This window comes from Lynx canadensis, chromosome B3 (genome assembly GCF_007474595.2).
Source record: "Lynx canadensis isolate LIC74 chromosome B3, mLynCan4.pri.v2, whole genome shotgun sequence".
Lineage (NCBI taxonomy): Eukaryota > Metazoa > Chordata > Mammalia > Carnivora > Felidae > Lynx > Lynx canadensis.
Window position 1 is genome coordinate 103,740,868 of NC_044308.2, and position 13,547 is coordinate 103,754,414.

Sequence of the window (13,547 nt, forward strand, 5' to 3'; positions counted from 1 at the left end):
AATGTCCAGTTCCAAGCATCACATCCTAAAAGGAAGGAAAGTGCCTCTCCTCCTCTCTCCTCCCCTCCTCTCTCTTTCTCTCTCTCTCTCTCTCTCTCCCCCGTCCCCTGCCCCCCACCAACCTCCTATCTCTCTTTGTTGGGAGTAACATGTGCCCAGAAGCCCCTAGCAGACCACCCCGAGGGCCCCCTCTAATCAGTATTGGGTCATATGCTAATTCCTAAACTCCTTGCTGGCAAAAGGGAAAGACTAGACCCAAGCATGGAGCTGCCCTGGACTACCAGGTCAAAGTCAGGATTGTGTCAGTGAGGAAGAAGAGGGTATTAGCTGTTGAGTAGGCACCCAGCAGTGTCTAATGTGATTACTATGCAATAAGGTTACTATGAGAATTAAATGAGAAATATTAAGGTTGTAGCATATAGAAGGTGTTGAATTAATGTTAATATCCCTAAGAACTGAAACTATTGGGTCATAGATCTAATTCAATAAGTATGTTTGAGTATTTACAATGTACACCTAGATTAAAATTAATTTGTCATCTCTAGTTAAATTACTTATATAAAGCAAGTAACACATAAGCATAATTGCTCAAAAGGTGATATCTAAACGATAACAAAGCTTTGAAGGTGTAAATGGGAGTCTTTTCTTTAAAAAAAAAAAAAGTAAATCTGTACATATGAAAGTATAGATAAGGATATACTAAGTATAGAATTAAGAAATAATGATTTTTCCTGATATTGATGATTTTTTTTAATCAAAAGACCATGTGAGAATATACAATTTGGACATACTGATGCATTCAGATAATTTTTCTCTTTGAGGTCTAGATTGTCATACGTTGAGCTTCTCAAGGGCAGGGATTTTATCTTCTTCATTGTAGGTGGGCAGTACTTGTTTCTGGAGTAAATGGATGAACAAAAGAGTCGAGTAATGACACATCTCTGTATCTTGCCCAGGTTGTCTAGCCTGGCCACCAAAGACCTTCCAACTTCAGCAAACATAATCTGAGAACCATTCAATGCCAGGCACTGTGCTAGGTGCAGAGGCACAAAGATGAAAACATACAGTCCCTTCCCTCGAGAAGCTCAGTCTAGTGAGTAGTGTAAGAGCTGTGACAGAGGTAGGTACAAGGTGCTATAGGAGCCTATCATTCTGCGGTGGAACCTGGGGAGGGCATCATGGATGAAGTGATACTTAAGCTTGGTCTGAAAGTTGGGCACACATTCTCTAGGTGTGAGACGGGGGAAGGTCATTCTGGCCAGTGCGTCCGTCAAGTGCCTGCAGGTAAGATCAAACTAAGTGCTTAGGTTACCAATAGTAGGAGCAGCTTAAGAAATGAAATCCAAGGTTAAAGTCATTTAGAGGAGTAGTCAGTGGCGAATACCTCGGATGTGCTTGTTCATATTTTTCAATCATGTTAATATTTAATGAGTATAATACCCACATTTTAGAACTTTTTCATTGTACTTGGTCAACTTGATTCTTTTTTAAGATGTATATCAAAATATGACATCACTTATTATTTTTCTGATAGATGATGACTTATGAGTGGTATTTACCCAAGATGGCAAAGCACTTACCAGGTGTCAGCTTTCCTGGAAACCGGTGGAATCCTGTGGAAGGAATGTTACCTAGTGGAATGGTCACATTTAATCTTTATCATTTTCTTGAAATAAATAAACAGTAAGCATTCTTTTCATATAATAGCTTTTCTAAAATCTTAAGCTTTTCTAAAATTGTTTATGTAGCAGCTGTGCCTCATCCAAAAGACCAATTTTCTACACCTATTTCCCTGTCACCGGTGAGATTATCTTTGTAATTAAATTGAATATCTGTGCATAAATGAGGCCAGGCAGAAATAAATGTTATTGTTCTGGGTAAAGGAAAAATAAGGACAGATTAACAAGAATAGCAAATAAGATCTTAGTATAATTCAGAGAAATTGGAGATGTGCCTGTCTACTTGAAATCGTTTCAGGTGGATCTCAAGCAATTATAGTTCCCCCCGATCAACACCATGGCCCCCTTTTAAGTGTAAAGCAAATTTTTTCCAGGAATAATCACTATATAAAAATAGCTTAAGGATTTTTCTAATAAAGGATAAGGCATTTTTGTAAATAAGAAAAACACCTACAGTTATGCTGGCTGAGATAACATATGAGAACTGTGAATTCTAGACTTAAGAACGTAAAATTATTCATAGTTAAGGTCAAGAATAAATAACTCCTTCAGTGGTAGAGTGTTGAACATTTTTCCTATCCATGAAATGCTTGAGATTGTCCAGAGTGTGAAGAAGAAAATGCATTTCATAATTTCTATTCTCTCACAAAGGGGATTTAAGAAATTCTTTCTAAATTCCCAAGTTAAATTATCCCTTACTAAGAATTTGATAACATGGTACTTTTGGTGTTCAGAACCTGAAGTTTACTGTGGCTAATGAAGTGATAAGTAATGAGTATAAATGTTCTGTGAGAGTAATTTTAATTGTTCTATTTTTGAATAAGATATTAAGAGCCATTAACATCCCTAAATGGACATTTTTTTGGTTAATTTTATTTAATTCAACCCCACAAACATTATTGAATCTACTATGCTCCAGCCTATGTTAGGCCTTGGCAATAAAGTGAGACTCAGTTCCAAGTTTAAGTAGACCACAATCTTGTTGTATATACACATAGATATGAGTATAACTGGCTATAATATAATGGGGTAAGCTCTCTACTATGCTAGCCGAGCTTTGTGAAGTGTGAGACCCAGTCAATGTTCAATATGTGTTTACTGAGGATGATTTAACTGGGAGCATGGGTGAAGAAGCAATTAATTCTGCCTGGAGGCATTCATTCAGCATTTATTTAATAAATAATTGACTGTCCAAAATGACCCAACAACTATATAAGCTACAGATGCATGGGCATGACCCCTGCTGTTGCAGTCTTTTGGAGAGGGTTTCAGGTGGTGCTGTAAATATGAAGCAGATAAATTACATTGTCATCTGGTAAGCATGGAAGTGTCAGTATGGACAAAATGTTGGAGATTTAAAGACTAAGTAGGAATTTGCCAAGTGGGTAGGAGAAGGCCGATTCAAGGGAAGTACATGTGCAAAGTCGTGGGAAGGGCCTGCTGAGCCCTGGGGAAACTGGGAGTGGTCCAGTAAGCTTGGAGCACGGGCTTAAAGGGCTAGGTGAAGAGATGAGTGGGGAGGCATGGGGAGGCCCAGATTGTGAAAGGCATTACCCCATTGGCCATTGGCATGAATGAGGCATGTCCCTGTTACAGAAATACTCTATGCTCCATGTGGAAATTCTAAAAAATACAGGCAAATAAATATGAAGAAGATCAATACTATCTGTCTTTAAGATATCCACTGATAACATCTTGGTAAGCTTTTCGGAATTTCATTCATTTTTAACATCAATTATTTACTTCTACAAACACATATACACTCTCACAGACTCCTACAATACTAGCTGAGATAATACTTAGTTTTCTGTTCAGTTTTTTCACCTAATACCATATCATAAGCATTTCCCCATGTACTCAGAAAAATGCTTTTATTACCATCATTTCTTGACTGTTTAATATTCTCATGTAGATGCATGATAACAAATATTCTATTTTTGGACATTTTTGTGAAGTCTAGAAGACTTTATTATAATATAGCATGGTGATAAACTTTCTGGCCCATAAATTTTTGTTAATATTTTTGATTAACCAAGGCCTCAAGATAAATATTGCTTATTGGTATCAGTTTTTAAAATAAAATTTTGGGGGCGTCTGGGTGGCTCAGTCAGTTGAGCATCCGACTTCGGCTCAGGTCATGATCTCGCAGTCTGTGACTTCGACCCTGCGTTGGGCTCTGTGCTGACAGCTCAGAGCCTGGAGCCTGCTTCGGATTCTGTGTCTCCCTGTCTCTCTCTGCCCCTCCCCTGCTCATGCTCTGTCTCTCTCTCTCTCTCTGTCAAAAATAAATAAACATTAAAAAAGTTTTTTTAAATAAAATTTTTAGTTTATTGTTAGCCTTGTTCATTATAGAATAGAATAGAATCAGACGTGGGGCTTGAACTAGCAAACTGTGAGGTCATGACCTGAGCCGAAGTCGGACGCCCAACTGACTGAGTCACCCAAGCAACCCAAGAAAAAAATTTTTTAACTAGAAAAAATATGGTTCTATTACACATATACAAATAAATCAAAAATTTTACAAAGTTGAAAGCATAATGTGGAAGAATCCTGTCTTTCCATTGAATATCATGAAACCACTTTTTAATGTTTTTACAAACTATTCTTAGTAGGTACATGTACTATATTTTAATAATAAGAGGGGAAAGGAACTATGAGTAGATAGTTAATAGAATATCTTAATGTTTAACTATCATAAAATTATATACTACAACAAATGACTTTGTGTATATAGTTTTCTTTGGAGGGGATAGAAGTTTGAATTCTTAGAATAGATTCTCAGAAGTGAAATTACTAAGTCAAAGTACATGAACAATTGTAAGGCACTTGATAGAGATTTTTCCCCCAAAGCATTGAGCCATCAGCATCACACGAAAGCTTTCTAAATGGGCACTTTTTAAAAGGAACAAAGCTAATATTATTGAACACTTACTATTTTATTTTTAAGATGCAGTGATATTTTTTTATGTATAGTTCTATGAATTTTAACACATGTATACATTTATATAACTCCCACAACAGTTAGGATACAGAACAGATCCATGTGGGATACATGGATAACCCCCACAACAATCAGGATAGAGAACAGTTCCTTTTCGTTGCTGAGTAGTATTCCATTCTATAGATGTTCCTGTTTGTTTATCAGTTCACCTGTTGAAGGACATTTGGGTTGTCAGGTTGGGGACTGAGCTGCTGTAAACATTCATGTACAGGTTTGTGTGTGAACATGAGTGGGATGATTGGATTGTTTGTTTTCTTAACTATTGAGTTTTAAGAATTCTTTCTGTATGGTAGGTACAAATCTTCAGCAAATATGTGATTCATAAATTTTGTAGCTTGACTTTTATTCTTTTTTGAAGTGGCTTTTGCAGATAAATTTTTTATTTTGATGACATCCAATTATCATTTTTTTTCTTTTATGGATCATACTCTTTGGTGTCGTATCCAAGAACTCTTTGCCCAGTGTCAGGTCACAAAGATTTTCACGTGTTTTCTTCTAGGAGTTTAATAGTTTTATCTTTTACATTTCATATCAGTGATCCACTTTGAGTTACTTTTTGTAAGGGGGCAAGGGATTAAGACAAGGTTCTTGGGGATTCTTTGTTGTTGTTTTGTTTTTGTGTATAAATGTCAAGTTGTCCTAATATTTGTTGAAAACATCCTTTCTTCATTAAATGGCATTTTCATCTTTGTATCTACAAAAGAAAAAACTCTTCTGGGTTTTTGATTGGGTTTTAATTTGAGTAGTGTTTTCATGTTATATCTTTTTTATTCTTTTGTTCTTAACCACCCATATCATAGTTAAAGTGGGTTTCTTGTAGACAGCATATATCTGGGTCTTGTTTTATTTTCCATTCTGACAATGTCTATCTTTTCATTGGTGTATTTAGACCATTTGCATTTCATGAAAATATTGACATATTTAGATGTATGTCTACCATTTCATTATTTGCTCTCAGTTTGTTCCCTCTGTTTCTCAGTCCACTGCTTCCCTTTTCCTGTCATATTTTGGAAATTTTGATTTTTTTAGTATTCCATTTTAAATTATTCAGTTGTTTGCTATGTCTCTTGGTAAATTTTTTTTTTAACAGTTGATCTTGAGAATCACAGTATACATACTTAACTTTTCACAGTCTACTTAGGATTAATATTTTGCTACTTCGAGTGGCATATAGAAAACTTACTGCTATATAAGTCCCTTTAACCTCCTCACTTTTGTGTTATCATATATATTAATTATACCAGATACTTGATAATTTTTGTTTTCATCTGTCATACATATATTTTTTAATTTAAGAGAAAAAATAATTTAAGGTATTTATCTAGATATTTATCATATCCGTTGCCCTTCTTTTGATCCCAGGATATCATCATCATTGTTCTCTGTGTGAAATGTGTTGTTTTTCTGTGGCTGCCTTCAAGATTGTGTCTTTGGTTTTTAGCAGTTTGGTTATGGTGTATCTGAGCATGGATTTCTTTAAGTCTAACCTGTTTGGTGTTCGCTGAGCTGCTTAAATCTGTAAGATTGTGTCTTTCACAAAATTTGGGAGCTTTTTTGACATTATTTCTTTAAATACTTCTTCTGCTTCACATTTTTTCTCTTCTCCACCTGGGATTCTGATGACATGAACATTAGACCTTTTGGCACTGTCCCACAGGTGCATGAGACTGTACTTTTTCTTTTTTTTTTCAGTCTTTTTGCTTGTGGTTTAAATCGTCTCATTTCTCTTGATCTGTCACCATTCAGTTTACTGTCTGCTTCTCTCTCTCTCTTCCTCCCTCTCTCTCTCTCTCTCCAGACTTACATTAAGCCCATCTAATGAATTTTTAATTTCCATCATATTTTTCAGCTCTGTAATTTCTACTTGGTTCCTTTTTATATCTTCTGTTTCTTTGTTGAGATTTTTCTATTTTTCTATTCATTTCAAGAGTATTTGCCTTTACTTCTTGGAGCATTGTTATAATAGATATTTTAAAGTCTTTGGCAATTCTAACATCTGTACCATTTTGGAATTCACATCTATTGATTATATTTTCCCTTGTGAATTGAGATTTTCCTGCTTCTTTATAAGCCAAATCATTTTTGGATTATATCCTGGACATTTTGGATATTTGGGCCTTATTTAAATCCTAACGAGAATGTTGATTTGTTTGTTTGTTGGTGTAGCAGGCTGTCAGCCAGGTAAATCTCAGGCTGCGAATTCTGACCTGCCTTCTGTGTCCTGTAGTTCCAATATTGGTTCTGTTTTCAAAGCATTTGCAGTGCGATCTGAATCAATCCCTGTGTGCTGCCCATTACTCAGTCTGGGCCTTGGGTGGCCATCTGTCCAGTGACTCATTTCTCAGAGTCTATTTAGGGTCAGATCCATGCATGCTGAGCTCAGAGATATGCCAGGAGTTCCTACACAACTTCATGGGATTGCTCTCTTGACCTCCCTCCTTTCTGTCTTCACTCTTGCCCTTTTCCTTCTTTGGAGCCTTCTTTCCTGGTTGTCTGGCCGGAAAGCTGGAGCTTTAATTTCCCTCACCTGCCACGCAAGTCCTGTGACTGTGTCTGTGTCTGGGGCCAGGCTGCCAGAGGCCGCACAGAGGTAAAGAGCAGTGAGGATTTGCTCCTGGCTCTTGCAGCCACAGCTCCTCTGATTAGAGAGGTGTTCCTTTCCTTCAGAACTGTAGGAACCTGCTGGTTGCCCCTGCCGTCACTGTGCTGTTGCCTCTGTTACTGGCACAGTACTTCCTGGTGCCTGGGGAAGGAGAGGAGGGGAGATCCAGGGGATTTCCTCTACTCTCCCCAACCTTCCCTTTCCTCCTTCTTGGGCTTGAAAACAGGGGCTTTTCTTGGAGCTCTTTTTGTCCTCACTTGGCATTAGGCTTCCCTTGAGTCCAGGCTAGGCAATATCAGCAGCGGGGAAATGGTAAACTCCCCACAGGTTTGGTAGAACTCAGAATTCCGGTGTCTTTCCCTGTGCTCGTTTCTGCCATTTACTCTTCAGAGTCCTCAGATTCCAGGCGTTCTGTGCAAGAAGTCTAGTATGCAGTGGGGGAGACAGAGTAGAGCGTGCTTCCTCCATCTTCCCCAAAACCAGAACTCTTACTCTGTTTTAAAACCGCACTTTGGTATCAGATCCCCACTTAATCTTAAACAGCTCTGAGAGGGTTTGCCCATTTCACAGCTGAGGAGACTAGACACAGGTAGTTAAGTAATTTCCTCCAAATCACAGAGGTCAGAGATGGTGGGAAAAAACCTAAAATCTAAGCCGGAAGTATCTTGTTTCAAAGTTGATGGCGTCTTTTATTACTTTCAAGTAATTTCTTCTAATATACATCTTTTTTCCTATTTCGTAATAGCTACCCAGTCACACACCACAAATTGGAACAGAACTATTCGATTATAGTGAGTTTAAACCAACCTTTTTAAACCATTTCTATTCCTAATTTTTGCAGGATTTGAAGCTTTTTATAGTTTATTCAATCTAACTGATTTTAGTCAGCAAATATTGTGGATTAGCTAAGCATCCTGCTATGTGTGGTTTAGAGTTAATTCAGAGATAGAGAGCCTATCCTCAGGATGCTTCTGGGCTACTTGGGGAGATTTATGAATGCAAACAATAAGTACAATACAGTAACAATAAAAGAGAAGAAGAAAGTGCAATGGGAATTTGAGGAAGGAGAAACTACTTCTAAGCAGGGAAACAAATGAAGACTTATATTTCCACCTGTAAAATGAAAAAAGAAAGGTGTCAAATAATATTTAAGTTTACATGTGAAACAGGACCACAGAAGCTTTCTTTCATTATAATAATGCTTGTCCCCAAATGATTTCTTATGTTTTGAGCAGGTAGGTTTTATTATTTATGTCTGTTAACTTCTCCCCAGCTCTCCCCAAACAGCTTTTTTTGCACTAATATAAATTCTAAACGGTCTATTTGGGAAAGATTTAAATAAACCGAAAGGTTTACCAATTGTTTATTGCTAACCAAGGTTCAAGGAGTCAAAAATGACCCTTTATGAGTTGTATTTATTAACATTTAGAACTTTGAGTTAAAAATATTTTCTTTTCTGTTTTCAATAGGAAGAAAACATTTGTTTGCATAGGAATTCATGAAGGTGACCCAACCTGGAAAAAGAACTATTCACTTTGGCCTTGGGGTTCTTGTGACAAATTAGTTCCTTCAGAGATTGTATTCAACCCTGAGGAATGGATTAAACTCACAAGAAATATCTATAACTGGACCGAAGAATATGGAAGGTAGGAACAGCAGTTCTGTTTTTCATCAGAGTATGGCAGTTTTGTGTGCTTAAAAAACTAAATTTTGAGATGCCATGAATAGTTTTGATTTTTTTTAATTAGTTATTAGTATTATTTGCTGCCCACATGAATTGTAACAGAGAACATGTATTTCTTGTTCTCATGTTTGAAGAACAGTAGGGAGATGGGAGGGGAAGGGGGGGCTGCGGTTGAGTGGGCATCACAACAGGTTGGTGCCCTGCACCTTCCGCTTCCAGCTCTTGTGACGCCATATTGTCCACCATCCTCTGTCTCGCACCCTAAAGGTGGAAGAGATCCATCAACTGCAGTAGAGCTTTACAAGGTACTCTGTTTCCCATGAGAGTTTTTATGCGCACGAACTTGCCATATTTTCCTCTCTTCAGGAGTAGCACATAACTTGTCTATAGGGGAGACTGGCCCTTGAGTAACTTTTTCCTACTCATTAGGAAAAAGTCATTATCCTGGTTATGTTGTTTGTCATTATCCTGGTTATGTTGTTTGGGGGTGTGATCAGTCTTCCTTGAAGCATCTCTATAGAGCTGACTCTCACCCATATGGAAATTGAGTCACCATCTCCAGAAATGTGCTTCTCTTGCCTATTTCTTAAGTTTTGAATTACTTAAAGATTAGATAATTATTGTTTATAGGGGTGCCTGGGTGGCTCAGTCGGTTAAGCGTCCGACTTCGACTCAGGTCATGATCTCACGGTCTGTGAGTTCGAGCCCCACGTCGGGCTCTGTACTGACAGCTCAGAGCCTGGAGCCTGCTTCAGATTCTGTGTCTCCCTCTCTCTCTGACCCTCCCCCGTTCATGCTGTCTCTCTCTGTCTCAAAAATAAATAAACATTAAAAAAAAATTATTGCTTATAATTCAAGGACAGGCGAGATTATATGAAAGATGCTACAAAGGTTTTTTGAATCAATATGTGCAAACAGTCCGCAGTGCACCAACCAGAGATAGATAAGTAGGTTTATATCAAAGCACTCCGTAGGGGCACCTGGGTGGCTCAGTCGGTTAAGTGTCCAACTCTTGATTTCAGCTCAGGTCATGATTTCATGGTTCGTGAGTTCGAGCCCCATGGTGGGCTTCACGCTGACAATGGGGAGCCTGCATGGGAGTCTCTCCCTCTCCCCCTCTCTGACCTTCCCCCCGCTCTTACTTGCTCACTCTCTCTCAAAATAAATAAATAAACTTACATATGTATATTTTAAAAAAAGCACTCCATGACCATTGTGAGAAGTTAGAAAATCATCTATTCTGGGCACCTGGCTGGCTCGATCAGTAGAGTGTGCCGTTCTTGATCTTGGGGTTGTGCATTCGGGCCCCACCTTAGGCATAGAGCTTGCTTTAAAAAAAAGAAAGAAAATAACCTTTTCTGCCAACAGTGACCATAGTACAAATACAGGACACCACTCGTTATTTCCATTCCATCAAAATAGACACATAATAAGAAATTTAATTAAGAGAAGTCAAAATCCAGCAGATGGTTTAGCCATTGTTCTTTGAGCAGCGTCCTGGCTCCAGCAGTGATTTTTATCAAAGCCAGGAGTCCCCTCTCTCAAGCTTATCCCCTGGCTTCACAGCTGTTGGGCTCTTAGCTGTGTCCATAGAGTGACCGAGGCCTCGCCCCTGCCCTGTTGCCCATCTTGCAGTTCTTGGGAACAGCTGGTTCCTCAGATGCCTCCAGCCTCTTCCCACTAATCCTTCGTTTGCTCCCATGAGGCACCGGGGCTCATTATGCAGATGAAGAATACATTTACCAAAATTTCAAATTCCTAAGGATCAGACTTTTCTAGGATAAGTTTATTATTTCCGTCCCTATCAGTACTTCAAGATCCAACCTATTTTATTGCCTTGTAAGATTATAAAACAAGGATTCCATACCTGCCTGTAGCAATAAATGTAGCTTGCAGAAAACTCTCACTGCTTTCTTGTAACTGCAGGTTTGACCCATCTTCTTGGGAATCTGTGGCCAACGAAGAGATGTGGCAAGCAAGGTGACTATCCTACACTTACGTGTTTGTGGTCTGTTTTTCATATGGCGGGGAAGCAGCCAGTAGGGTAGGGGGTCAGTGGTATGATAAAAATAACATTTATGAGCAGTCATTTTGTTTGAGGCGTTGTGCTAATCATTGTACATTAATAATCCCATTTCATCCTCACGACAACCTATGAAGAAGTTACTATTATCCCCATCTTACAAAAGAAACACACTGAAGGTAGAGAGGTTACTGGCCAATGCCAGATTGCTGCAAGTGATGGGAGTCTGAAACTCACATCTCCCTGACTCAGTCACAGCGCTGTGCTCTGGTGCTCTCCGCCTCGAGTAAACCAAAGGGAGTGTAATTGTTGAGGGGCGGTTAATACTGCCCTGGATCCATGTGGAATGTGCTAATTTAATTAAGCACCTGCTGAATACTTCCCAGAGGCCAGACACCATGCCAGGCTTGGAAGCTACACATATGAATACAACACATCTCCTGCCCTCGAGGGGCTCACAGTCTAAGGGAGCAGATCTGAATATCAACGTCCTAGATGCTATACTTTCCTGTTGTGCCTGGATGGAACACGTTGTGGTGATGCTGTTGACTGCCATTATTTTGAAACATTCAAAATCTCTAACGCTAACAGACTTTGGCCTGGATATTAATATGAAAGTCCTAAGTGGTATACAGAGGGTGATACCAAGTACATAGGAAGTACTTCCTTCAGCAAAGGAAGGGTGCCCAATCTGAGCCCGGGACTGTGCTCCACACCGAGGATTGAGTTATGATATAAAGGATTTACATAAGTTTAAAGAGCTTTTAAAAAAAGTGTCCAGAAATACAGCTCCAAAATAGCAATTACAAAAATAGATGTACTGTGGTTTATGCAATAGTGTTTTTTGAAAAGCCAGAAAACAGCATAATTCAAGTTATCAGCCTAGCTATAGGGACAAATACTTGCTTTGAAGAACTGATCAAAGATGCACCGCACCGTATGTTTGTACAATGCTTTACTGTGACTGAATGTAGGAAAGCTGGGGGAGAAATCACCTAAAAGAAGGAAGCCAGTCATTATTCAGGCAGGTATTGATTTAACTGGTGTGCTGAATACAGTTTGGATGAGTGCATGTGGTCAAAGAGTCCAGCTACCTTTGAAGAACTAGTCACACGTGGCATGAGCCGTGGCGATGGGTCCCTTCAGGGCTGTGCTGACAAACTCAGCAAGTCTCCCCCTTCCTGGCTGCTCCTGCATGACAGTAATGTGCATCTGGAGGAAGAATGAAATGATGTATAATAGCGATGATGAATTTAAGCTTTTTTTCTAAAAGCTTTGGCAAGCAGTGCGGATGCAGCGTGTTGGCAGTGGGGAAAGAAGGAGTTGCTGTTGGTTCAGAATAAACTTCTGTGAATATGGGAGAGGTACAAACAATGCAGTAAAGGGTTTGGTGTGTTCCTTATCAGTGGAAAAATCTGGTCGATGTAGCTGTACTTGTGAAATTTGACATCATGGTTTTAATGAAGATTCCCACCCCCCGCACTCCCAGGATGAAAACCCCGTTCTTCATCTTTAACCTGGCAGAAACAGCAAACGTACCTCCAAATGTGAAGGCTCAACTCTACACTCACGCATATAACGTATGTTCCATTTTTATATATATAAATATATTTGGGAGGAAGGTGGTGGGGATTAGAACGGAGGGAGTGTGTATCCCAGTAGAGTTTTTACTTTTTTGTTTCTAGTTTTATTTGGCTTTTATAAAGCAGTATAAATGGAAAACTACTCGTACATCACAAATAATGTCTAAAGTAAACGGTGTGGTTGGCAAATGATGTCCATGTCTTAATCTCTGAAACCTGTGAATATACGGCCTTACGTGACAAAGGGGACTTTGCTCATGTGATTAAGTTAAGGATCTTGAGGTGGGGAGATTATCCTGGATTATCCAGGTGGACCCAGCATAATCACATGGCCCTTTTAAGAAGGAAGCAGGAGGGTCAGAGAGAAGGAGACGTGATGATGCAAGCAGAGGTCAGAGGAAAAGATTCGAAGACGCTACGTGGCTGGCCTGGAAGATGGGAGGAAGGGGCCACAAGGTAGGGAGTGCAGGCAGCCTCTGCAAGCCAACAAGGGCAAAGAAACAGATTCTAGAGCCTCCTCGAAGAACACAGCGCTGCTGCTTTTACAAAATCCTCGATTTTATGCATTTTGACCTCCAGAAGGGTAAGATAATAAATGTATACCGTCTTAAGCCATTATGTTTGTGCTGATTTGTTACAACAGCAGAGGAAACTAATAGGAAGCCATTGGAACAGGAAACAGTCACCACCAGACAAGTTCTGACGGGTTTGCCCTCTAGACAAAAGTCATGACCCTGGCTGCCTCAAAAGGATAGGTTCCTGGCTGGGTGGGATTTCATGAGAAAGATAAAGGGTCTCGGCAAGAGGCTCTGTCTTCTGACTGTGGCCTTGTCTTCTGACTGAAGCCAACCCAACCTTCAGATGGCCCGGCCACACACAGACTCTTGTGCAGGCGGTCCTCACTGACGGGAAAAGAGAGGGTGGAGCACAGGCTTGCTGTTGCTCCGTTTTAACGAGCCCCTTCTTTTCTGTGAC

At 39.4% G+C, this 13,547-nt stretch overlaps 1 protein-coding gene across 11 annotated transcripts in view; it reads left to right on the plus strand.

Moving 5' to 3' along the window:
• TMEM260 (transmembrane protein 260) overlaps positions 1 to 13,547 on the plus strand; it is a 90,490-nt gene that overhangs the window by 49,728 nt on the left and 27,215 nt on the right. For 7 of the 11 annotated variants that reach the window (XR_003969563.2, XR_003969562.1, XM_030319187.1 and 4 more), the window contains exons 12-15: positions 1,535 to 1,683; positions 8,752 to 8,928; positions 10,893 to 10,946; positions 12,479 to 12,569. Coding sequence is in view for 9 of the 11 variants with exons in the window: in XM_030319187.1 (XP_030175047.1) it covers positions 1,535 to 1,683; positions 8,752 to 8,928; positions 10,893 to 10,946; positions 12,479 to 12,569 (471 nt within the window). In the remaining 2 variants the exon portion in view is untranslated. Of the gene's footprint in view, positions 1 to 1,534; positions 1,684 to 8,751; positions 8,929 to 10,892; positions 10,947 to 12,395; positions 12,570 to 12,914 lie in introns of those variants that run through there. The other 4 variants (XM_030319180.1, XM_030319183.1, XM_030319188.1 and 1 more) reach the window with 2 other exon arrangements.